Below are 25396 nucleotides of genomic sequence, written 5' to 3'. Positions count from 1 at the left end.
CAGAAACTTCAGTTCGTCTTCTTCAAGCCAGAGCTTGGAAGATGCAAGACAAATTGAAGTATCAGGTTTTATGAGCGAGACTACTTCTTGGAGAAGCGCGTCAAGAACGAGGAGGCTGAGCTCGGCGATGGTTTCATGGAGTTCATGCGTTTTGCTTGAAACCCAGTTTGAATTTTTCCACTCCAACTCAACCATGCGGCTTGCCTCCACCCATGGATCTTCATAACAGAGAAAATCAGCAATAACTCTCTCAGTTTCTTGGCATTCGCAGTTACTTGAGCTGTTCTTCCTCGGGGAAGCTTCCTCGTTGCCATCAATCAGAAAACAAAAATGAAGATGAAGCTCCTGCAATGAAATCAAATAACTAAGAAAATGAAAATCTCCGGGTGAGGAAGGAATGCCAGACATGGATGATACAGAGGTGGATATATAGATAAAATGTGGAAAGGTAGATAGATAAGTAGATTGATGCAGAGGTCGATAGATAAATAAATTTCTATCTGTATTTCCATTTATTTATCTATCTACCTCTGCATCAATCTACTTATCTACATTTCCACATTTTTATCTAAATATCCACCTCCGTCTCAGTATACATATCTACTTCCACATTTCTACCTATCTACCTGTGTATCAATATGCATATATATATTTCTTCTCGTAATCGCGCACTGTTTCAACCGCGGATGACACGGTTCTTTTTTGTTGATGTGATTACTGCGACTAATCCACTTATACGATCCCTGGTTTTTTTGAAATATGTCATGTTTTTGTAGAACATTCTCTTAACTTTATCAACTTTGAATTTGAAATGCCGCACTTTTTGCCTTCTTATACCTTAATATCTTTTTGGTTACAGAAAAGGGAGATATTTCAAGATCTAGCCCCACTATTTTGGAACTCTTTTGGAACTCTTGCTCCTCTGCTGCAGGTATTTCTCTCTCTGCATCGATGATTATTAAATCTTGGTTATTTTTTTACAAATGTTTCTATCTTTGTGTTGTGACTAGTATAATTCTCTTGGAGAAAAAATAGCAAAGAAATCCTTAAGAGCCTTATAATTTCATTGAGGATATACCTTGTTCTTAAATATTTTCATACCCTATTTTTGAGCAAATTAGTGTATCCCCCAAAGAGGTTTATTGGCTGTTATCATTGGTATGTCTTGGCTGGTCTCCAAACGGGAGAGTTTCCCTTGCTAAAGAGAATTACATATTGAAGGGGGAAATTACCAAAATGATCGTAATGGAGTCATGGAACTAACACGATATAAGATGGGTATATAATCAGAAAGTACGTCTATCCTTTGATTTCTACTGTCTTCATTACTTCATGCTCAGATATACCTGGAATATTTTTGTGTGTCCCTTGATGTGATTAGCAAATTCATGGTATTTCAAGAGATAGTCTCGATATATCCTGTTCTTTCACTCTTTTCTTATTCATTATCGAGGATTTGATCAAGAGGGATTCCGCTGCCTGATTCCGATGATTATTATTCAATCTTTTCACTGAATTGTATTCTTTATCGACAATGAAAAAATTCTTTCTTTTCAATGATTTTTATTCTTTTTTACACTGAATTTTACTCATATTCAATGACTGTGATTCTTTCGCCTCATCATTTTTAAATGCACTGATTTGGCGTTAATTTCTGGGGAAAAACTTTGATTTGATCGGTCTTACAAGAGTTTCTCTCTCAATTAAATATATTAAATGGGAACAACACTATTGTATCGATTCATTAATCAAGAAGGATCAAGGGATTGATTCTTTTCACGTCTTTTCTGATTTCAATCTCCAGGGAACAAACTGAGGGTTGATTTTTACCTTCAATCTTATGAAGCTGATTTTCTCTAATTTGTAGTTTCTTCCTCCGTGGAAATATTGATGGCCGCTGTTCAGCACAGAGGATTTGGTTTGTGGTGGGATGAACTTAGATGAGAAGGTCAGTGCCTTTTATTTAAGTGTCATAGATCTTGAGACAAAGCCATTTTTATAGGCTAATTGTTCATGCTTTCAGAATAAAAATGTGCCAGAAACAGCACAAAAAATCTCTTTTAAAATGAAAACTCAAACTCTATATGTGCCTTTTGAAAACTACCCACTTCATCAGGTCTTTAGGATTTCATGCTCCATTTCTTAATCTTTCTTTTGGTTCGTTTCCTTCATCTGCTCATTAATCCTTCTTACTGTCCGCCTCATTTAAATTTTCGGATCCCATTTGTAGAGATTTTTACAGACGATGAGGCTGATTCAAGGATTGATGATCGTCGCCTTCAGCATCCAGATTATTCTGGTTTACAGCCAGCGATGGGGCATCTGCATTAGATTCTTTAGCCTTCTTGGGATGCCGTCACTTACCTTAATGGAGAATTGATTATGCTTTTTTTTAATTAGAGCTCACATTCTAAGAATTTTTTACTATGTATTAGATTATTATGTTTGCTAATACAGGAATTTTACTTTAGCCCTCTTGAGGATAATTTCTTGTATGATATATACTGGTGGTTATTTAAAATATGTTTCTGCATTACATGTGGTCTTGTAATGCCACCTCGCCCGTGAGAGCATGTATTTCTTTATGTTAAAATACAGTATGCCTAAATAACATATAAATGAAAATTATTCAAATCCAAAAACAGTATATATGATCATGGGAGTTCTTGAGAATCGACATCATTAAATAATTGGAAGAAGATTTATGAAACATTTTCATTTTTATTCCATTGGCCTTTAACCAAAGTGCAAGGATCAAGGCTCTGATTCTATGCTTCCTCACCAAGTCAATTTTAAATTTTAAGTCAATCTCATCAGGATACCCAACAATCGATACTAGATAGCAGGGATTCATAAACATGAAGTCATGAACATATGCCAACCATAATATTATCACATAGACGATACATGCCCATTAAAAACTTATTAACATGATCGTTTGAATTACTAATATTAGGTACTCAATGTTAATGTTACTCAACATCCACTCCTAGTAACACAAAAATACTATAAACATTTTTCCTCAGAGAATTAGTGTGAATTATGCAAATTCAGTGCAATTTTGTAGCAGTTTGTACAGATTTTAATAATTGTGCGAATTTTGATGCATTGTGCAAATTTTGTTCGCTTTGTGAAAATTTTTTTCTTATTGTGTGAATTGTTCTAATTGTCCGAATTTTGTTTGGATTAAGCAAAATTTAAGACGTACAAATTTTGTGTGAATTGTGCAAATTTTGTTCAGATTGTGTGAATTGTTCGATCATATGTTCTAATTCTTGTACAAAAAGAGAATAGAACAACGAACAGGCCCTGTGCAGTTCTTTTGTGCAAAATTTTTGCTCATTTTAAACGAACAGAACAGAACACTCATGTCTACTATTAACTCATTTTATGCTCATGTATTATTCATATGTTTTTAAAATCTCGTGATCTTCAGCAGACATGCACGAAAATTTAATATTTGTTACTCTCACCTAAACAACGTATAATGGATGTTTAGGAGCCATATTAAGTTCAAAACAAATGATCTTACCATCAGAGTCATCGACTAGATATGTGGAAGTTTTGAAACAGATTGCCGTAGAAAATATGAAAAGAAGGCAATCTTTGTCGGAACGTCCCATAGCTTTCTATCTAAGCCAGATAAATCTGCTTTCAGGACTCTAAAGCATTGTTATCATGGAGCTCTTTGAAGTCCCTTTTAAGAAGAACGAGCAACTATTTTTGAACGTCTTAGATATCATAATGTTTTGGAAGCTTTTAACGGGAAAATAACATTCCATATCAAGTAGACGCAAGACACAAAAACATGATTTCAGTTGACACATATTAGTTGGCTGGGATGGAAAACCTATTGACGGAGATGGCACAAAATCCATCAATTGAATTTCACGTTCATTGCATAACAAGAAAATATAGAACGTTTATTGCATTAACTTATTTATTCCTTACTCCATTCTCGAAATGCAAATATCAATTAACTATATCAATTAAAAATCAAATCAACTGAATCCAATAAAAATCTGCTAATATCAAGTTTCTATGTAAATCCCATCTCATTAGTCTAAAATTACTACCCTAATATTTTTGCCCAATCAAGCCTGTAAAAAATTCAATAATTCTACCTAGTCTCCAAACTTTCAGTACTCAAAATGTGAACAATACAAATATTATAAGTATTTTAATTACACGGTATGCCAATTCATTAGTCTCTTAGTTTATTTTAAAAGGAAAAATTGAAATATTTAATTTAAATTTAATATTCACAATTTCTTAAAATCTCTCAACCACATTTGGATCATAATTATCCTTTAAAAAACAATTACATAAATCAAATACAATATCATAGTAAAAATTATTGAAAATATCAAACCAGATATATGTTGTTGTTCTCTCTTTTATCCTTTTCTTGAAAGTACTTGGTATTTTTTTCTGAACTTTCAGATATATATTGGTAATTTCATATACAAACAACATATATGTCCCAATACTGATGTATTTGTTTCTATCTTCTTGTTTCTTCCTCTTTCGACTTCCTGTAATATGCTCAAATATAGATCCTAGCATCAATATACTCTAATATACAACAAAAAATAACTGAAATTTAATTATATTTAAACAAACAATGGAGATTCATTGAAGAGTGAAAATTATTGAAGTTGTTTATGTCCATTAGAAAACTATATTTAAGTTTTTTCACCGTATACTTCATTTTCTTGAATCATAAAATTAAAATAAGAAGGTTTTCTATGACTACCTCGTAATTGAAAGGAGAATATTTCAGGGAGAGATAGAGGTTATTCAGTGTTTTCGTATAAATAAAATTTAAAAATATGTTCATGAAAATTCGTTACATCTCAAAATATGACGATAATAACAGCGATATCCATAGTGACAAGTGGAAGATTCTACGGATCCACATTTTTCCAACAATGATCAAAGTTTTTTTGAAGAATAAGAACATCCATTAAGAAAACATAAGAAACCAAGAAATTTCTTAATAAATAATCAGGTGACTATGAAATACTACAGTTGAAATGGATATTGGTTACCAACTGATATATGATCATTTGATCGGCAAGTTGGGTTGTCGTCACAATGACTATATCCTATGAATGTGTTTGATCGATATTTGTGGCCGTAAAGCCAATCACACTACCATGTTTATTTAAGTCCATTGAATAAAATATTTACATTCATTATTATTCCGTGTGATGTTTATAATGAAGTCCATGAAAACATGCAATGACTTAGTGAATTATGATGAGATCATAATACAGTGATCACTAGCTATTAAACATGTATTCTAAGTATTAATATTCGATGATAGTCGAGACAGGCATCGAATTATCGGATAGAATAGCACTATTTGATCCTACTTATTCGATAAGTATAGCTGATCTTGTGGCTATTAGTGCGGCGACACTAAGGACAAATAGTGGGCGCTATTTGGAGAAAGAGTTCACTGAATTGATCCGTATGAATCCCTGAATGGTATTATACCTAAACGTCAATCAGGTTGATACAAGTCACGGTTGTATAAGTGATCCACTGACCTGGGACACCAAGGACATCTCGTGAGTGGACGACTACATTTTGACTATGACTTACGAGCCTCTAATCATGGGATTGAAATAAGTTATAGATTGGATGTAGTAAGAAGCTTACGGAGATGATTGAGTGGTCAAGATGGGATCATCCACCCTCAGTATAAGAGGAGATTGACTCGAGGAAGACGATGCAGGAAAATCCCTGACCAGGGTAGTGAGAATATTGGAAAAAGGCGTTCTCAAATGATCCCCGTTACGCATCAATAATAATCGAATGATGGATTAGGGTTTGACGATAAACCATGCTCTAAGTCATTCGAGAGTCTTGCGCGGATGCTGGATTATACATATACGGTAATCAATGATAGTAAAGGTTCCATGAGAGAGTTCAAGACTACTCGGTATCTTCTAGAGCACGAGGTGTAGCTTGGCACCCCACGGGCTGGAAACTTAACCTGTCGATTGGGTTAAATCGATCCTTATTTAATTAATCTATATGTTGATATAGTTAATTAATAAGGTTGGTCAATAAATTTTATTGGGCCATTAAAGTTATTAACTATAACGATACATGGGCCTAGAGGGTCACATGCACAAGGTCATAAGGGCATTGGTGGATATATTTTTCTTTGGAGGGTTTTTGAGAAAAACCTTAAGTGAAATATAAAGAGGGAAAGGGGTCTCATTTTAAGCACCCATGCAAGCCTCATTTGAGGTCCCCCCCCCTCTGCACTCTCTTCTACACTCATCCAAGGAAGAGTGTCTTCATGGTGAGGAGATCTTCTAGATTCTCAAGAATAAGTGAAGAAGAAGACGTGGAGATCCAAGTGCCGAGTGATCGCGTGGACACTACTAAAGGCCGGATGCATGAACGACTTCAGAACGATCTCGGAGCGGCAAAGTCAAGGGTGGAACGAGTTCCCCAAAAGGTACTACAAATGTTTTGTTTTATAGATCGATTGAGAATCGATCGACCACGCTTCCACATCCATGGAACGTATTTTTCCATGGATGAACCAAATCACATAACCCAACAGTGTTGTCATAGGTGCTTGGTGGAGCATTAGTGAGTTTGTACTAATGATATGCAGGAGATTTTATTTCATTGTATTTTTATTATAGAAAGGATAACCCTAAAATAATCAAGAAGAAGATAGTATTTGAGGTTATGTCGAGGAAGAGAGAAAGAGTAATGGACCATAATGGGCCATATTAGAGAATATTGTCCTAAATAATCCCCCTTCGCATATTTGTTTCATTGTTCTTCCTTGGCTCGTGAAAATTGTATTTCTTGGCAATACATATTTCTGTTTGATTGTCATAATTCATGTTCATAGGTGTGTGAACGGGGAAACTCAAGTTCTCAAAAAATGAGTGAAGCCATTCCAGCTTCTAAACCATACAAAGATACCGCCTTCTGCTTTTGAGAGTCTAGTATGACAATAATTTCTCTAACATAAGTGAAATGACAAGTCGTTTATTTTTTGGGTTCCTGGACCTTGAGTGAGATCAAACCTAAATGGTTGATGCAAAGGAAGATTGTAAAAAAAATTGTAGTGACATTCAAAACTTGATGATCAAATGACATCTACAAGGATCAGTGATGTCGGACGCCGTCCAAGACGTCGTCCGGTCGGGTATTGGGACGATGCTCTGATACCAAAATGATGTCGGACGTCATCAAATGATGTCGTCCGACGGGTAAATCCCAAAGGGGATATTTAACTACGTGATGACGTGGCCTAGGCGGATGTACGTGCAGGCCCCGACTCGTGGGGATTCGTCGAGTTGCAAGCTCCGGGGTTGGCAACTGATGATGGTGACAGTGACCTTCTGACCCTCGTTGGAGCAACGAAAACGACTACGGCGTCGAATAGAATAATTCTGTTTATCCTCGCACAAAACGGACGGGCTCAACCCGTTCCTAACAAATCACTTGTCTCGTTGTTTCAAGATAAAATTTCTCACCTAAACTAACTCAAGCGTGGAGTGCAGCCAAAAATATACTGAAAGACGTAATTACCTGACGAGCAAGGGGAACGACATACCTCTTCGGTGACAACATTTGTCATCGGCGTCTTCGTCGGTGCACAGGCCAGTGCGGGCAGGACGGAAGATGCGTGCTAGAGGCGGGCACGGCTTAGCTCGACCGACGAGGGATGCACGTGCTTGAGGGTGACAATGGAGGATGAGGGCGGGGGGTTGGATGAGTGAGAGCGATGCGGTCTGAATGATTGGCCAGACCCAGTGAGAGCGACCAGGGCTACAATAATCAGCAGTTGTTCGGCCTTAGAGGACAATGATCGTGCGGGTTGGAATGACGGCACAACGTGGTGCTTGACATAGCTGGTACAATGCACGAGGCGTAGTGAAAATGGCATCCGACAAAGCGCGCGGCAGGTAAAGTGATGCCACGACCGGGCTCGGGTTTCCAAACCTACAATGGCTGCGGGGCGATGCAGCATGGCAGAGAACGATGCAACCGCCATGGATGGAGGGAGGAGACTGCCCGGTTGGTTTGACCAGTTGCTCGTGCAGAGGTGTCACGTGGAAAGTACCACTAGGTAGATTTGACTGGTTCCTCATGCTGCGGAGTCACATGGAGGATACCGTTCGGTAGGGTTCGCCCAACCGATAAGGGATATCAGACAACCGATATCCGATATCCAGGAGAAAACTGGGACGGTGTCTGATATTGGATATCGGATATCGGTCGATATCCGTCTTTTAGGTGTAGACGGATATCGATCCCGGATATCAGGGGGGTGAGGACGAAACGGGTATCGGATACCAGATATCTGATTTTGATATCCGGATATCAGAACCGGTATCCGGATATCCATATCCAGTATCAACAGAAAAAAATAAGCTTTTCATCACATTCCGTGACTTATGTACATCAGCGTCGTAAGGTTTTGATGTATTTTTAACCTCAGTTAATATATAGAGTGCAAAATTTTTATTTTCTTCCACATGGGATAACAGGGTTCAAAGTTTAATGTAAACTCAGAATCACGTTATCCCACATGGAAGAAATTAGAAATTTTTCTATGTATATATTAAATGAGTCCAACTATATATTGAATGGTAAAAGAATATTTTAATCTATAGTATCTATATTTATAGGCCCTTATATATGTTCATCATTTAACATAATAACGCATCGTCCAATAAATAAATGAAAAGTTCTATTTTCTTCCATATGGGATGAAGGGATTCGGAGTTTAACACCAAACCCGAATCCTGTTATTCCATATGGAAGAAATTAAAAATATTCGGCTGTATATATTAACAAGATGTATAATCAATCAGAATGCTCTCCTATTACTCTCTTGCCCACGTTAATCCATTCTAATCATTGAACATTTATCAGTTAATTATATTTTTAAGTATCGATGTGGATATCGAAATCCGATATCCACACCCGATATCCGATGTCGTCATCCTCCCCCATGAGACGGAGACGGATGACGACATCGAGACGGATATCGGTATTGGATATGGGCACTGTAGCAACCGATATTCGATACCAATATCCGGTATACAGATATAAAAAAAATGGATACCGAAAATTCCCTTTCTTGTATCCGATATACAGCATCCGTCCCGATACCAGCATCCGGTACTGGTATTGGGACGGCCGAACGCTACCGTTTGATCGGGCTGAATGTTTCCTCATGCTGTGGTGCTTCGTGGAGGATACAGCCTGGTCATTTTGACCCGTCGCTCGTGCAGCGATGTCATGGGGAAGACCGGGTGCAACTAATGTCGTGGCCGCATAGAGAGCATCGAGTCCTTGTTGCGGTTGTGTTCCGCTGATCAGTAAAGCTGGATGGAGGGCGAGCCGCCATCGATGGAGAAGAAGGCCGGTGATATATACAACGCGTTCCAACGCCTGAGGTGCAAGTGGAGAACAGCGCGTCCTTGGACGACGCAGCAACCGTCCCAGCAGGGAGTTTCGTTGACCTCGGCACGCAGACGTCTAGGAAGAAGAGTGCCTTGGCGATTTGGGTTCGAGGGCGAGCAAACGACACGTCCGGAGACCCTCGATGGTGAGTCTCTCCTCATCCACGACGAGTGGAAGCCCCGACGCACCACTGTTCAATCACACAGCCTCTCGGGAGAAGAATGACGTTGACCCAGCAACGTGATTTCCCTTGCTCTCCTTTTCCCTCTTCCTCTTCCTTCCCCTCTTCCCTCCTCCTCCTCCTTTCTTCTTCTTGGTGAGATCTGAACAAACGTAACTTCCACGATAACAATTCCAGGTCTGAAACGTTTGGGTGCCCATCATGGCTTTATATAGGGCCATGATGGGCCCTTACAAGAGGGTCCATTACGGGGTCCATTAAGGGGCCCTTATACATGGGCTCCCTTTACAACAAAGCAAATAAACTAAGAGACATAAAGAAAACCACATGGCGCACGACGAACATAACACAACATGGCGAACCGACACGACAAAAAAATATATATATGAGCACGGTAAAACGAGAAATAAAACGAACACAAACCGGCGAGAAATTCAAATAATCCATGGCGCTGTTGGGCTTATCACCCGGGGGGTTAAACCCGGATGTCTTCACCGTCCCCTTGATGTGCCGGTCGTGCAGGGTGCGAGCCAGCGGGGTCGACGATGACGATGCTGGTGACTCCGAAGATGCATCCGTTGGAGCGAACAGGCGCGCTCCATCAATCAGAAATCTGATTTATTGGTTCCTTGAGCGAGACCGGTTGAGCTATTCACTTTTCCAGATTCTATACATATCCATGTGATCACTGGCGTATCAAACCTTCTACTTCATCTTGACAAACTATGTTAAACCACTCTGATCACCATGAAAAGGATTTAGGGGAGAAGGGAGAATAAGGTGGTAACCTGAAAATTTTTATCATGGGGGAATTTTATTCTGGGCTCTCCGCATCTATACTAAGTGGGAATGTTTCCTAAAGAACCCTAAACTTTGGGGGCCGGCCACACAACTTATTCTTCCTATACATTCAAATGACTTCCGCTACGCTGGTGTTGCTAATCTACAAACCCAGCCTTTCAATTATCTAGCGGTGTGATATAATGGACCATTTATACACATAAGATACATATGGCTTTATTCGCGAGGACACTGGGGCACACCTTGAATCGTTTTGCAGTGTCCATTATCCATTTAGTAATTTAGTTTTATCTGTTTCAACTTTTTTTCTGCATTAAAATTTTCAGTAACAACATTGGATCTCCAGGGCGAGCACGGCTTGCGCAAGCACGGACGAGCCGGCGAGCAACCCCAACGAGCCGAGTGCCCGAGCCGGCGGGTCAAGGGCGATGGCGGTGGGCGCGGCGGCCACGGGAGAGCCGCGCCGGGCCGGCATCCTGGGTCGAACCCCCGGCGTGGTGCTTGGCCAGTTTCTTCAGCACGCAGGCCACGGCGATCTGCGCGCTCAGCGCCGAGTGCCCGCGCGCCAGGCACACCAGCCCTCCCGCCAGCAGCAGCCCCTTCGCTATCCACGTCTTCGACGGCTTCCTCCACCTTTTCTCCTCCTCCACCATCGCCCCCTTCTCCGCCGCCCCCTTCTCCGCCACCACCGTCGCCCCGCCGCCGCCGCCGCCGCTCGAGCTTTGAGGAGTCGCCGGCCTCGACCCCTCCCACTGGAGATCGCGCGGCACCTGCGCGGTACAACACGCCCGCAAATCAAAACTACCGCCGTTCACGATCCGATCACAACTCTCGCAGATTTTCACCCCAAGACCAGAGGAAGACGCTGGCGAAATTAGGGATTTGGTACCTGAAGGGGACGGACGGAGGCTGAGGGTTCGCGGAGAGGATAGGCGCGCAGAGCGGCGTTCATCTTGCCGATGAAGCTCCAAATTCCCTTGGCGAAAGCCAACCGGGCGAGCTCGGGATTGAGGCCGGCGTCCTCCCGGTGAACCATTCTGATCTCGCTCGCGTCTCTGCCTGCCACTGCCGCCAAACACGCCTCAGCAGTTGAAAATCAACGGGAAGAAGCGGGGAAAACGAAGGCTTGCTCGCTCACCCTTTCGGATGCGCCAGCCGGATCTGAAAAACCCTACTCGCACGTACTTCCTCAGACGCGGCGCCGACGGGTGCTCGCACTCCTGAATCCGTCGAGATTCCAGAGAATCAGAGAGAATTCCTTGATGGATTCATGGCGATTGATCTCGTTTACCTTGATGAAGCAATAGAAGGTGCCGTCTTCCGCTTGCCACACTCGCCAGGCTAAGACGTACTCCCGCAGGGCCAGCAGAGGGAATTTCTTGATCGTTCGGCCTACTTCGGTCCCGCTGGCTTCGTCGAGCTCCAGCTGCTGGTGGTCGACCACGGTTCTGTCCCACGCTTTTCTGTACTCGTTGTCCATGTAAAAGTCCCTCAGCCTCTCCGTTGAGCAGTTCTCGAACACCGTCGTGCTGAGGTACTTCACCGGTCCCTCCTGCCGAGCGAGACAGCAAGACGCGATGTTGAGTGCGTGACTGATGATGTTCTCGATTTGTCCGGCTCGGATGTTTTGAAATTTCAAGGAAATGCAGAGAGATGTACCTTCGATCGGCAACATTTTGCCGTGTAAGTAATTTGGTCGCTCCTTTTGCAGATGATTTCTTCCCATGCCTCCTCAGGGTTCGAATCGCCTTCCAAATCGTTCATGAGGGTTCTTAGATCGTCGTCGGATATCAAATCCGAAATCCTGAGAAGAGGAACGATCGAAGCTCAAGGATTGGGAATTGACAAGATTACGGAAAAACGGATGCTACGATGAACGACCGAGTCAGATCGAAAAAACCCTTTTATCAGAATTCTAAAACCGTCGCCCTCTCCGGTTTCTTTGGATCTTCTCCACTATGCATAATCCAGAACTCTGGTTAGGCAGGAGGCCGAGAGATTCGCTAGAAGAAGCTAAAAACAAGATTTCTTGACGCCCAAGAACAAGCCTAAACCATCAGCTTCGCTGCGGAACGCTATGCACGGTCAATTACGGAACGCGAAGCAGCCTACAGGCTCAATTCCGACAAAGATTTTGTTCAATTCTAAGCGAAATCGATCTTCCACCCCGAAAGTGCTTCCGAAATCAAGATTTTCTTTCCAATCAACTCATCTACGTAATCACAGACAATTGAGATCCAGTCGTGTGTATATGTGATCTAAAATAGACCCTAGCAAATCCCCAAGCAGGAACATCATCGAGCACGGAGCAGGCGCAAAGAGAAGAATCCCAGCAGCAAATTTGAGGGGAAACCGAAAAGGAAACAAGAATTCCAAAGAAACGGGCAAAGATAAAAAACAGAGTGCAGGCAGGGAGATTTGAGGAGACGAAAACTGACCCAGAAGAGGAGGTTCTGTCAAGAGCATCAAGAGCAGGAACGGAGACATGTCTCCGGCGGCGGCGGGCGGAGAGCGCCCTCACGGCCTGCCAAAGAAGCACGAGGAAGAGGACGACGGCGGTGGCCCATCCGCTCCCAGACCCAGCCCAGAAAGACCCGGCGAGAAGAACGGCCATGCCTTTGCCGACGAGGGGAGAGATTTAGCGATCTACAAGGTTGGTTTGTCGAGGGTGAGCGCACAGCATACCCGACCCTTTGTCCGCTCTATTCTTTCTTCTTCTTCTTCTTCTTCTTCTTCTTCAAGAAACTCTTTGTTTGGTGTGACGCAGGTGATGTGGGTGGCGCGATGGCAGCGGCGGATATGGATGAAGGGGTCCGACTCAGGAAGCCCGCCGGGGCCCGCGCTCAATTCAAGAGAAGAATTCTCCGCTGATTGCCTGCCACACTCAATTCTTTTTTCTCTTATTTGATGGGTTCCTCCTCCCGGAAAGCTGCTTCTCCTCCTCAATTGCGGTTCCCCCTTTTCCTTGCCAAAATTTCATCGATAGTGTAATTATCTGGTTTGGAATCCTCCTGTGCAGGTTCCTGGGCCCCGACCCCAACCCCCGGCCTTTGGTGTGTATCCATCCTACAACCTTAATGCTGTGGCTCCAATTGCTCTCTTGAATCACATATCCGGCAATTATCCAACCTTGTAAGACCCATGGGTCAGACTACCATAGGGGAGACACAGAGAGAGAGAGAGAGAGAGCTTTTTAAAAAAAAAAAAAGTCTTCACCACATTTATCGGGACCTGGCTACTCACACACTCATCTCTTGTCAAGCATTTGGTGACGTGATGAAAGACGTGACGGATGACAGTTGCTGAACCCTATCAAGAGGGCAGGTTAACTAAGGATCTGAGATTTGAGAGTACAAATGGCCCCAGAGTGATGCCTAGCCTGTCCCCAGGCTCACAGACGTCGGAATGTATGCAAAGCGTAGGTTGGGACTCAAGGAACAGTGCCGCGCATCCGAGTTCCAGACCCCAAGGGAGATTGGAAGGGATGTGAGAACATGTATTTAAGTATTATTTATTATATTAAAAATGTCTTTTATTCGTTTATCACCTTTTAAAATCAGCAATAAGTATATAGAATCAAATAGATGTCATATCCTCATAAAAAGTCTTGAAACTGATTCTCCCATAATTACACTTTTGGAATTTGGCAAAGATAACTAATCACAGGTATTACTACAACCTATGATAGAACATGTCCAGACAAAGGAAACTGAAAGAAGAAGAAAAAGAAGATTATAATTTTTTGTGAATGATTATTGCAATGGCATTCTATATTTTGTATTTATCTCCCTTCATCTTTTCTTCGTCCTTTTTAGAGCTCTTTCGTTTGGATTTTGTAATTTTTGTGGGAAATTTGAGCGTTTGTGTATTGGTCCCATTGCCCAATACATTAGCTATAAGCTCCCACAGAAAAATTATTCGTTAAGAATTTTGATGTAGTTTGGCTGTGCTGTGGATTCCGTTGTAGTCTAGTTGGTTAGGATACTCGGCTCTCACCCGAGAGACCCGGGTTCAAGTCCCGGCATCAGAATTTTTATTAGAATGCATTTTAGCAGTAATTATTCCAAATTTAGTTTCTTTTCTTTTTGTCCCGCTCCCCGAAACAAGCCGGGGTGGCGCACGGCCTGCGTCGCTAGTGTGAGAGAGAAGAAAATTCAACATTTAGGTACATGAAAATTGCTCGCTCAACGTGATCTTGGTATGATCATTTGGTATCACGCATAAATTACCATTATTGCGGACCCCAAATTGTTACTTAATTACTACATTAAATATAATTTAAAAAATGTTACCTTTCAGCTGGAATCCTAATGTTTTGATTTCTCAGAGAACTTTGAATCACTCTAGACTCTCGCTGTTAGCCTTTCAAACTGCAAATCACTTGATGCTATCAACAGATCGCTCTCTCGTTATTTGCCCCAACTAGTCAAACATTACATGAGATCCTAGAAAGGAAAAAACTCTACTGGAACGTGGCCCCCCAATTACCATGAACATGATAATCATAATTTCCCAGTCTGAGAAACTAAGGAATCAGATAAGTGTTGTCGGAATCAAACCATAATAACACATGAATAATTTTAGAGTCATTGATATAGAAAATTCATCAGTCAACCCAAGAAGATCATGGTGGATATTGTCCACAACCTTCTCCCATCACCATATTCATCAATAAATTTCGGCATATCAGATGCGGCTCAACTTACAATTAGTAGCCTCCTCGATCGAGTAGACAAGAGGATAATGGGTATTTCTCAAAACCTGTCCAAAAATTTGTAAAATTGAACAATACGATGGGGAAATTGCTCCATAAGCCAGTCAATAATAAACTAAAGCCCGCGTCATTTCTGAGTAACGGTCAGATCCTAAGCAAAAATATCATCATGATTGTTATTCTGTGACTCAGCCAGAGATTTGCCATCGACAATGACCTCGAGATTCCAAAATCAACCATGTACGATGTATTTCTAACATTTCAACCATGATGGTGATAGATCAAGAAACAACATTGTATAAAACATTCATTTGCCCAATTAGTAACTAAGTATTTTATTATTAGTTAATAACTAGAGCGGGGAAGTGATATTCACTACATAAAAAGGAAAATTCAACAAAGTATCCATTGATTGGAAGAATGTGACACCTACAGTTTTGAAATCCACAATGTGACAAAACACAAATCACCTTTCTCCTTTTTCAGATTTCATGCAACGCTTCCATGTTGTAATCTATGGTCTCTGCAATGAATCTTGATGCCATGAACCATAAAGAGAATGTTTGATGCGTATGTTTATTTCAAGAATTAGCATGAACCACTTCGTAATCTTTGCCTACTTTTGGAAAAGACATTTGCAAGGGCACTTCCACCAACCCAATAGACAACTTTAAATGCAATCAGGAGCATTCAAGTATCAATCTTATTAGTCTTTTCAAGAATTCAAGTGAGCATTTTTTGGATTACCCTTGTAACAAAAAGGTCGAACCTCATTGCCAAGTTTTTGATTGAGCAGACAACATCTAGTTAGCATCTAGGGAAATGTAGCATATGATTCACCTATTGATGTTGGGTATCCACACATTTGATGGGTCTGCAGAGTATCATCTGCCAAGTCCACTGGACAACCCATGAGCTCCATGAAGGCAACGGCCAGCTCATCCACAAAACATGTCTACTGTAGGTGACACAAATGATGATATGCATCCTAGGGTTCGAGGCTAAAATATTGTTTTAGTTTCCGCTTTAAGGTTATTCCAGTTGCAAAACCCAGTTCGAACGTCGATGTATCAAAACTGGTGTAATTAATGGTATGGACCCCCATGAGAGAAGATAGGTGGCATGCCCATGAATTGAAAGAGGATACCCACACTTGTCGACACGAGGGCATTCAGCATGCTCCTTGGCAGGGTATTTGCCTTTATCATTCTTGGTGGTGTCCTTCTTGAGATTAACCACCCATAATGACGCGGAAGGTAATACAGCCTTAGTACATGAACATTGTAGTAACAGGAATTGAATCTACAAGCCTTGATCTACCTGAAGCAACTAAGTCTGGAATCCACAGAATTAGCTTCTCTAACAAAGAGAACACTCAGAATAGAGAAACAAAAGTTTCAACAAAACAATAGACGTCAAAAATTATTTTTCAAGGGTACATAGTGGGGGTCTTATACAGGCCACAACAAGTGCAGGGTCGTCCATAATGACTATGCCCATGAAAGGACAACTCAAAACTTTGAGAAGAATAACTTTAACAAGCTAAAACAGAGGATAAGCAGCCTGACAGGCCCGAGCATAAATATTCTACAGTTCCTAAGGCATGTAGTAGCTGTCATGAGATATTATTGTGACTCACTTGCAGTATTATTGAGATATTATTATGTAGTAGCTACTACTTGCATGTTGGGCACATGATGATGAGGTCAGTTTGATTTTCACTTTTCTAACTCATGTCTTCGTCCTTTTTCCCTAGGTTATAACTACCGATGGCCTTGGTTTATATTATCACATATGCCACCTTCCACTCCACCACTTGTTGGTGTGTTCTGTCATCATCTCCATCATCACCAGAGAGGATAAAATTGTCATCACTCGGCTCCCTCTATTGCTCATTGGCACATGTGCACCACCAAATAGAAAGCTCTCTTCAAAATTTGAACACACGTATTCACGATGTCTCTGCAAATAACATGTTATCAAGTAATTTTATTTTTATTATAATTCGATGCGGATATCGGTTTTTGATATCCGCATCCGATATCCGATATCGTCATCTGCTCCGTTGAGATGGAGACGGATGCCGATATCGAGACAGATATCGGTATCGGATATCGATACTGTAGCAACCGATATCCGGTATCCGGATATCGAAAAAAATGGATACCAGAAAATGACTTTCTGGTATCCGATACAACACCCGTCCCGATACCGGCATCCGGTGCCGGTATCGGGACGGGCAAAGCCTACCTCACGCTTTATAAGCATGGGCAAGATAAATCTTAATCATAATTTTTTTGTACTTTCAATTATAATTTTTTAAAAAGTCCAAAAAAATTTTCAAATTAGAATAAATTAGATTGATCGGATTAACATTCTATGAATTTACAGATTTTAGTTGAATTAATTTTCATTAAACTATATTTAATCATAGAAAATTTCAAAAAATAAATTAAAGATAAAATTCACCCATTCATAACTTGCTCCGCACAAATTCGACCATTACTCGATCTATGTTCTTAATGAAAATTATAAATATTTTTGTACAAACAAGGAGCCTTAAATGACATATTTAACATTAACTTGACGTTCGTAATTGGGGCGTTCGAGATAACTAGATGAATACTTGGGCCTAGAGGGTCACACACAAATAAAAAATACCACTTGTGCGTTGGAAAGTATACTTAAAAGTTTTAAGATTTTATGAAAAACATCCACTTAGTATAAATAGGGGAAAACATAAAGGGAAATTTTCCTTTGCTCAAATTATTCAGGGCTCCACATATTTTCTCTCTATTCCCGATGCAATCGAGACGATGTAATGACAACAGTCAAGTTGAGCAAAGCTCATCAAGATGAAAGAGGAGATTCCATGTGTCATGGACTACGTGGATACCTCTAGAGGTTGAACACTTGAGCATCTCAACAACTAGCTCTTGAGAGTCCAAGAAATCAGAAATACAATATTTTCACAAGTGATTCAATCATTGCTTTGTTGATGTTATTTTGATTCCGTTCCAAGTCTTCCATCCATTTTGTCATCTGTACATGTTTTGCCATCGTCGCATCTGTCTCATCAGTCCCTTTTCATCATTCGTCCATCACTAAAAATGAAACTGAGGATAGAAGTATGGATGAAGAAATATATGTGAAATATTCATCTTGAGAATGGAGAGGGGGAGCAAGAGAGATATAGAGCGAACAGAGAGAGATCAAGAGAGAAATAGAGGGAACAAAGAGAGATGGGTAGTTACTTTATTTCTATGCGCACGGGAGGCTCCCTCTCTTTAGGCTTCCACTCAGATTATATTTGGGAAATTCAAAAATGAAATCGAAAAGATCAAACTGGATGGATATCCAGATCTTGAACTTTTTAATCACTTTTGAATCACCCAAATTCTGATTTGAGTCCCCCGACGATATAGCCATCCCTATCCAATCACGTCAATCCCACGAGCCGTTTATTAACTCTCGTTTGATCACTCTAGGTGAGCAAGTCAAAAGAGAAAAACTTGGGATCAAACTGGTGACTTCCAAAGAGAGAAATTGAGCGAATAGAGAGAGACTGAGAGAGAACTTGAGCAAATGGAGGGAGACCAAGAGAGAAATAGAGCAAATGGAGAGAGACGGAGAGAGAACTAGAGCAAATGGTGAGAGACCGAGAGAGACATAGAGTGAATGGAGAGACTAGGAGAGAGAAATAGAGAGAATAGAGAGAGAAAATGAGAGAGAGAGAGAGAGTTAACGAGAAAGAGTGAGGGAAGAGAGATAATTAAAAAACAGTGAGAGTGTTGACAATGGTGACAGGGGACTCCGTTCTCCGCCTCTTGCTCAGGTCGTGTTTCTTGTTATCAATGATGATGGTGAGCTACTTGATGGTCCTACTTAGCTTGTTGATGTAGTTCATGGTGTCACTGAGTATGGATGCCTTATCTATCTGATGAAGACAAAGAACGCCATGCAGAATGGCATCAAAAGGAGAGAGAGAGAGATTATTGCGGAATGACAAGTCCGAATGGAATGACCATTCCAACCTCAATTAGGTGAGGGAAATGTGAAGTAATGCAAATGTTGATGCGACGAGAAAACTAATGAGAAGTACAAACCCGATGTCGACAGAAATCGACAATCAGTAAATCAAGTAGGAGGCACATCGAAATACCACTGGGCTCTCAATAACACAGTTGTCAAGTCGAAGGTTGACAATGCGAGCACGACTACTGCTGCTAGTATGCACACCCTCGACGAGTCCAACCAGGGACATACCGTTAGAAACCCTAGCACTCAATCATTACTCAATTTATCTCAAAGCTAACCCTAGCGGTGGAGACAAGTTTGGGAGGCACTGTAGGAAATAATGAACGCATAAGTAGAGAGAGGGGTAAACATACCATACTAGATAAAACCTGGTCGCCTTTAATGGTGATGGTAACAAATGATGGCAATGGCAGAGTTCACATGACGGCTCCGTAGTGACAGCAACAGCTGGCGTGCAACCACTGCATGGTGAGCGGTAGTGGGCACGGAACACATGGGTAGCAGCGGGGGCGACGACACCGGCGGTGGCCTGAAGGGCAGGTACGCAACTTCAGCAAGTGCAAGCACTTGTGGGGTACAGGAGCAAGGTGACCATGAGCGCAATACGGATGCAGGGTCGCATGGGTGCGTAGTGCACAGGCGTGAGCTGCAGAGGTAACAAACGGCTGTGGCACTAGCGGCGATAGTGGTGACGGTGGGTTAGGGTTTTAGAAGGGGAGGCCCAAATTCATAGTGGAAAAACTGTAAATGTGGGTCCCCACACACAAACATATGGGTAGACACAAAAGACCCATTCATACAAACACATAGTGATATGCTAGAAATAAGGGGTGAATTATCCAATTTTAATCCCTTATTATTGTCCATTTCAGTTTATGAAATAAAATTTGTAAATCCCTAAGCTTAAGGTGTGTAATGATGAATTTCAGGGTCATCCAAAGGAGACTAATAAGGAAATTAAATTATTGATCCAATTGGGTTATGTGGCCCTAATTAGGGTTAATATAATCTTCAACGATGATCAAATTACCCTAATTATATGGAGACTTTGGAAAGGAGGGTAGAGGAGATGGGAATAATAGAAGAATGGTGGATTCTTTAAATTGTCTTTTTGATCCAATAAAAAACTATCAAAGTAGTCAAATAGAGGGGTTAAGAAGAAGATTTAGTGTTAATTTGTTTTGTAGAACTGGGTATCCAACTAGCTCACTAGTATCACATAAACCTCTATTCTTGCTTAGAAATTAAGCTAACTCATTATTATTTTGTAATTTTTTTGTTCTTAATGTGCAGTTGGCACTGTCAGCTCAATTCAATGATCAATCCTATAGATACTAGCGAGGGCTTGTACATGCCGCTGATGGAGAACGAGACCCCACTCCATTAAGGACGACGCCGAAGCCCTCGTTGTCTTCGGCGACAATCGCTGGCTCGAGCCCCGCAGATTGACCTGCCAAGGCAAGGGCGAAAGGTATCTGGATAGATTTGATTTTCTCGGGCCATTATCCTCGCAAAGGCCCTTTAGTTTTGCCTTTCCCCCTTTGAACCCTCTTCCTTTTCTTTTTTTGTTTTGTTTTAAACATTTGTGTTAGTGGTCTTAATAGGGGGATCCTTTCCTAATGGGCTTCCCCCTCTTTTGGTCCTTCCTTAGGGCCCAACACCCTCCCTACATAAGGGAAGTAGAGGGCACCCTAACAGTTAGAAAGACTTCGAATTTTTGGAAAGAAACGTATCCCGTTCCGTCCTCTTGTGAGAGGAAGAGAAAAAGAAAGAAAGAAAAAGGAGAAAAAAAGAGAGTTAAAGAGAGGAGGCGGAACGGGACGCGGCCGACAGCCGTCGCCTGTCCCATCCCGCCGAGTCCCATTCCGTCGGGATTCCACCGCCAAAGCCCTAATCTCGTGCATGTGGTGGCTGATAAGCCTAAAAATGCGTGTAATTTGATGTTTAGACTTATACAATAAAATTTATAAATACCCTTGATCACTAAATATAGAATATAGAGAAAGCAAGGGGTCAAACCACACGGAGGCAGCAATGTAAGAGTTTTTATCTAATTTCAATGAAATAATTCAAAGATGAATTAATTGTGAAATTAATAAATTTTAATTATGCTTAATAGTGTTTTTAATTAATCAAAATCAAGTAAAAAACTTAATTTTGATTTTAAATATTTTTGTCAGAAAGCTTAAGATAGAATTATTTCCATTATAAGATCAGATTAATTCGGATTATTAATTTCCCAATTATTATAAAATTTTAAGACAATTTTTATGAATTAAAATTGGGAATTTAATAATCAAGAGAGGGATTTTAAAATTGGACTTCAAGATGAATGAATTTTCGAATCAAATTTTGTTTTTAGGTTTTTTATATATTAAATTGATTTTCCAAATAATAAAAATTTAAATCTAGAGAGAGAAACTAGACAAATTAACCTAGAGAGAGAAAGTGAAGAATTTGGGGAAAAGATTAAATCCGACCCTAAATTACAAATATAATGATGCAGAAATGTTCAAAATTGATGTAGAATTAAAGATCAAAAACCAGATCTTGAATCAGAATCCAAATGCAGTGCTAATTTCATTGAAAACCACTTATAGGGCATGTACATTTCGCCCATGCCTTGGCGTTTTAGAATCATTCAAGAAGAAGATTGAAATACAAATCAGAAACTTACAAATTTGAGTGCAGAATCAAGAACTGTCGACTTCCTAAGCAACTCTCGTTTCCTTCCTAGCCAAATCCTTGGAGAGAGCTTTAAAAAGTCAATTTTGCCCTTTTCCAGACCTCTATTTAAATATCCAACTGTAGAAAATGTAGAGGGGGAAAAGACAAACATGCCCTCAAAATTTCAGCCCAATCGGACCGCTAGATCTAAAGATATCGCCGTTTTACTGCAGATTAATCTAGGTCGTTGGATCATTTCATTATATAAAAAAACCAATTTTTCTGATTGACTGAGCCTTTTTTTCCTTGTTTTCGCCACCCTTGGATTGCGTGTCGACACGTGGCTGTCCGCGTTCGCCGCCCGCAATGATTGGAAATCGATTCCTGTATTTAAATCTCTTTATTTTTCTAAAACAAAAACAGAAAACGATAATTAAACAAAAAAAGAATCGACGCTGCATGCGCATGGGATCGCGTGTGTCAGTTAGTGCGCACATTAAATGTACGCTCTAACAACTAATAATAAGTAAATTGCACATTGTCAGTTACCGCGTGCATTTAATGCACGCGGCTAACCGACGGAATATTCTTGCACGAAAAGTAAAAAAATTATACCTCTCTCTCGCCGACCGCGCCACGTCGTAAATTCCGAGCTGATGATTGGCTCTTTATGGCATCGAGATTCGCGATGCCATATTGAGACAATAATGTTATTTTCTCTCTCTTAATTTTATTTAAATAATATACATCCATTTATTCACCTGAATTTTGGGCGAATGACGTGGATACCCCTTGATGTATATATAAATATATTATAAAATGCTAAATAAATAGAACATGTGTTATTTAAATATGAAAAAATCATTTCTTAACTAAATATTGGCCAAAAAATTATATGAAAATATGGAAAAATTCAAGAAAAATTATGAAAGCCCGTACCAACCTTTAGCCAAGTATTTAAGGCCCTGTAAAAAATATTTCTTCAATGAAATGAGGTTTAATACGATGTAAAAAATGATAAAAATAAGAAATAATAGTAAAATCAAAGTGTTAGTCATTTATCTCCATTTTTATATGATAACATGCAAATATGGTCATTAAAACACATAAATATAATGTAAAATGCATCAATTAATCATGTTGATTTGCAAGTTTTCAATGGCGCCGTCAGCCCCGCGCCGCCGCTGCTCGAGATTTGATCGTCGGCCGTCAACAGAGACCCTAAGGCCGCCGGAGGCTGCTGTCCCTTGGTGTAACCCTAGGCCGCTGCTCCACGCTGATTTGGAGGCCGCTGCCCTGAGCGCCGCCGCCCGAGCGCCGTCGTCTTGCGATGCTCGAGCGCTGCCGCACGAGCGCCGCCGTCCTGCGATGCCCAAGGGCTCCCGCCCGAGCGCCGCTGTCCCGCAACGCTCCAAGGGCTGACGCCCGAGCGCCACCATCCCGCGACGCCCGAGCGCCTCCGCCCGAGCGTCGCCATCCCCCGACGCCTGAGGGCCGCCGCCAGAGTGCCGCCGTCCCACGACGCTCCGAGGGCTGCCACCCAAGCGCCGCCGTCCCGCGACACCTAGACGGATGCTGCCCTAGGGCTGCCATTCCTCGCTGCCTCGAGGGCTGCCGCCCCATGCCGCACTGAGGGTCGTTGCCCTCGCGTTGCCCTGAGGGCCACCGTCCTAAGCGCCGCCACGCTACGCACCTCTCCCCTGCCGACTCCGCTCTTGTACCACTACTCCATGCCGCCAGTCGAGCGACGTCGTGCCGCCACCGGCACAGCTCCATCGACCCCACCTGCCGGTACTTTGCATCGTCAGGCGTATGACTCCGGGACGTCGTCGCCAAGAGGTACCTTGCTCCTCTACCCCGCGCGTTAATAATCTTTGTCGTATGCCCTTTGATTGCACTCCACCGCACTCAGGATAGAGTAGGTGAGAGTACACACGGATACAAGAGCGTCCATTGAGCGTCTATCCTAGGTACGGTCCGAGCCCGTCCGTTACGCGAGAGCACTGATGGATTTAATCTGTTCGGCGCCGTAGATTCCTTGTCGCTCCGACAAGGGTCAGTAGGTCACTGTCATTGTCATCGGTCGCCCTCCCCAGAGCACGGAGCCCGGCGCCTCCCACGAGTCGGAGCCTACACGTACTGTCACCTAGGCTTGCAACGCCTCACATAGTCGCATCTCTATAGGTCCATATCAAACGGACGCCATTTTTGACGACCTCCGTGTATTATCACCCTCAGTATCCGAGCATCGTCCTCGGATACCCCCTCGGGCTACGACTCTGCCATCATCCTGCATCAGCCGCTCAAGCCAAGCGATTTAGAATTTCAGACTAAGACCAAGAGGAACAAGCACACATTTCACTAAAAAGTAATCCAAATATACTGAAATTCAATAAAATGAAGTAAAAATACCAAATGCAGTTGATATAAGAATAAAAAAAAGAGCTCCTCGGTGTCTTGCAGCTATGAAAGAGCTCAGATTTCCTCGGCTTGAATTTTGGTTTTTATACATAGGTTAAGTGGTAAAATTTTCCATTTTACCGCCACTACTTTATTAATTTTTATCCATTGATGTAGGCGTGATCTGATTGATCCAACCATGTAGATAGAAAGAGGATGTCAAGACGAGCAAGCTCATAAAATTCGAGCTCAATATGACTTCAAGATTAAGAGTAATTAATAAATGAATATGGACCAATCCTAGCCATTGGATCAATATTTCATTTATTTAATTCAAATTTTGATGTACTGGTGTATTCATGTCTGTTTTCTGATGGCCAGGCACATTTGTACTTAAATTTGGCTCCTCCTCTCTTGGTGAGCCACATACCCGTGGGCTGAAAATTGGAGAAAAAAAATAGAACAAAACAAGACATTTCAATTTACACTTACCTATGTGTTTTTACCCATGACACCCACTAAAACGTCGCCACATCACCTCCCATGCACGCATATTTGTATGCACAGTACGGACGGTGCACTTGCCGGCCTCAAAAGATGCTTCTGCCAACGCATTCAATCCATCAGATTCTTTTCTGACGCACTAGATCTTGCCTCGTGGCTCCATAAACTTAGTTTCTTGAAGTTTTGCGCAAAAGTTCCTGCTTTTATTCACGTGCGCAAACCGACGCTGCCCAAAAGTAATTAGAAATATGCCTTGCGCTTTCTCTCTCCTCCATATTTCCCTAAAAACCATTAAAAAATCTATATTAATTCAATCAGTCCTTAGAATTGTTTTTATTGGATATTAACACCTGCAATGGGCAACCAAAAGCTGTTTTAAGGGTATATTTACCAAATTTGAAACAAAATTTCTCCGACTTTATAAAGTTCTTAAAACTCCTATTTTCCTTGTAATTATATCTTTTTATATTTAAAAAAATTCATCTCTTTCTCAAATAAATTACCAAAACATTCAATAAAATGCTAGAAAAATCTCAAAAATTCATAAATTAGTATTAAATTTAGTTTTAAAACCTGCACTTCCATTTAAATAGAGTTATTCCAAGCTTAAATAAATTCCATAAAATTCATAAATT

The 25396-nt window shown here is 41.3% G+C and overlaps 1 protein-coding gene, 1 long non-coding RNA gene and 1 other non-coding gene across 3 annotated transcripts in view; 2 read left to right on the top strand and 1 right to left on the bottom strand.

Annotated features, from left to right (window-relative positions):
• LOC144713068 (uncharacterized) overlaps positions 1-2470 on the top strand; it is a 2951-nt gene extending 481 nt beyond the window's left edge. The window contains exons 2-4 of the long non-coding RNA XR_013583948.1: positions 860-931; positions 1868-1948; positions 2231-2470. This is a non-coding gene — a long non-coding RNA (uncharacterized LOC144713068). The remainder of the gene's footprint in view (positions 1-859; positions 932-1867; positions 1949-2230) is intronic.
• Positions 2471-10677: 8207 nt separating this feature from the next.
• On the bottom strand, positions 10678-13424 carry LOC144713050 (uncharacterized). The gene is made up of 6 exons (XM_078587531.1): positions 12877-13424; positions 12098-12242; positions 11730-11990; positions 11577-11658; positions 11328-11503; positions 10678-11208 (listed from the first exon to the last, which is right to left on the bottom strand). The coding sequence occupies exons 1-6, from the start codon at positions 13050-13052 to the stop codon at positions 10858-10860; spliced, it is 1191 nt and encodes a 396-aa protein (XP_078443657.1). The 5' UTR covers positions 13053-13424; the 3' UTR covers positions 10678-10857.
• A 971-nt stretch (positions 13425-14395) lies between these two features.
• Positions 14396-14468, top strand: TRNAE-CUC (transfer RNA glutamic acid (anticodon CUC)). The gene has a single exon. It is a non-coding gene; the product is annotated as a tRNA-Glu (tRNA).
• The last annotated feature ends 10928 nt before the right edge of the window (positions 14469-25396 follow it).

Source organism: Wolffia australiana, chromosome 15 (genome assembly GCF_029677425.1).
Source record: "Wolffia australiana isolate 7733 chromosome 15, ASM2967742v1".
NCBI classification, from domain to species: domain Eukaryota; kingdom Viridiplantae; phylum Streptophyta; class Magnoliopsida; order Alismatales; family Araceae; genus Wolffia; species Wolffia australiana.
This window is presented reverse-complemented; position numbering and strand designations above follow the sequence as displayed.

Bases quoted from the DNA above. Each gene is read 5' to 3' on its own strand.
- LOC144713050 (XM_078587531.1), bottom strand. From the start codon at position 13,052: ATGGCCGTTCTTCTCGCCGGGTCTTTCTGGGCTGGGTCTGGGAGCGGA. The intron at 12,243-12,876 runs GTCAGTTTTCGT...TCCTCTTCTCAG, and splicing joins GACAGAACCTCCTCTTCTGG to GATTTCGGATTTGATATCCG. The intron at 11,659-11,729 runs GTAAACGAGATC...CGACGGATTCAG, and splicing joins CCTTCTATTGCTTCATCAAG to GAGTGCGAGCACCCGTCGGC.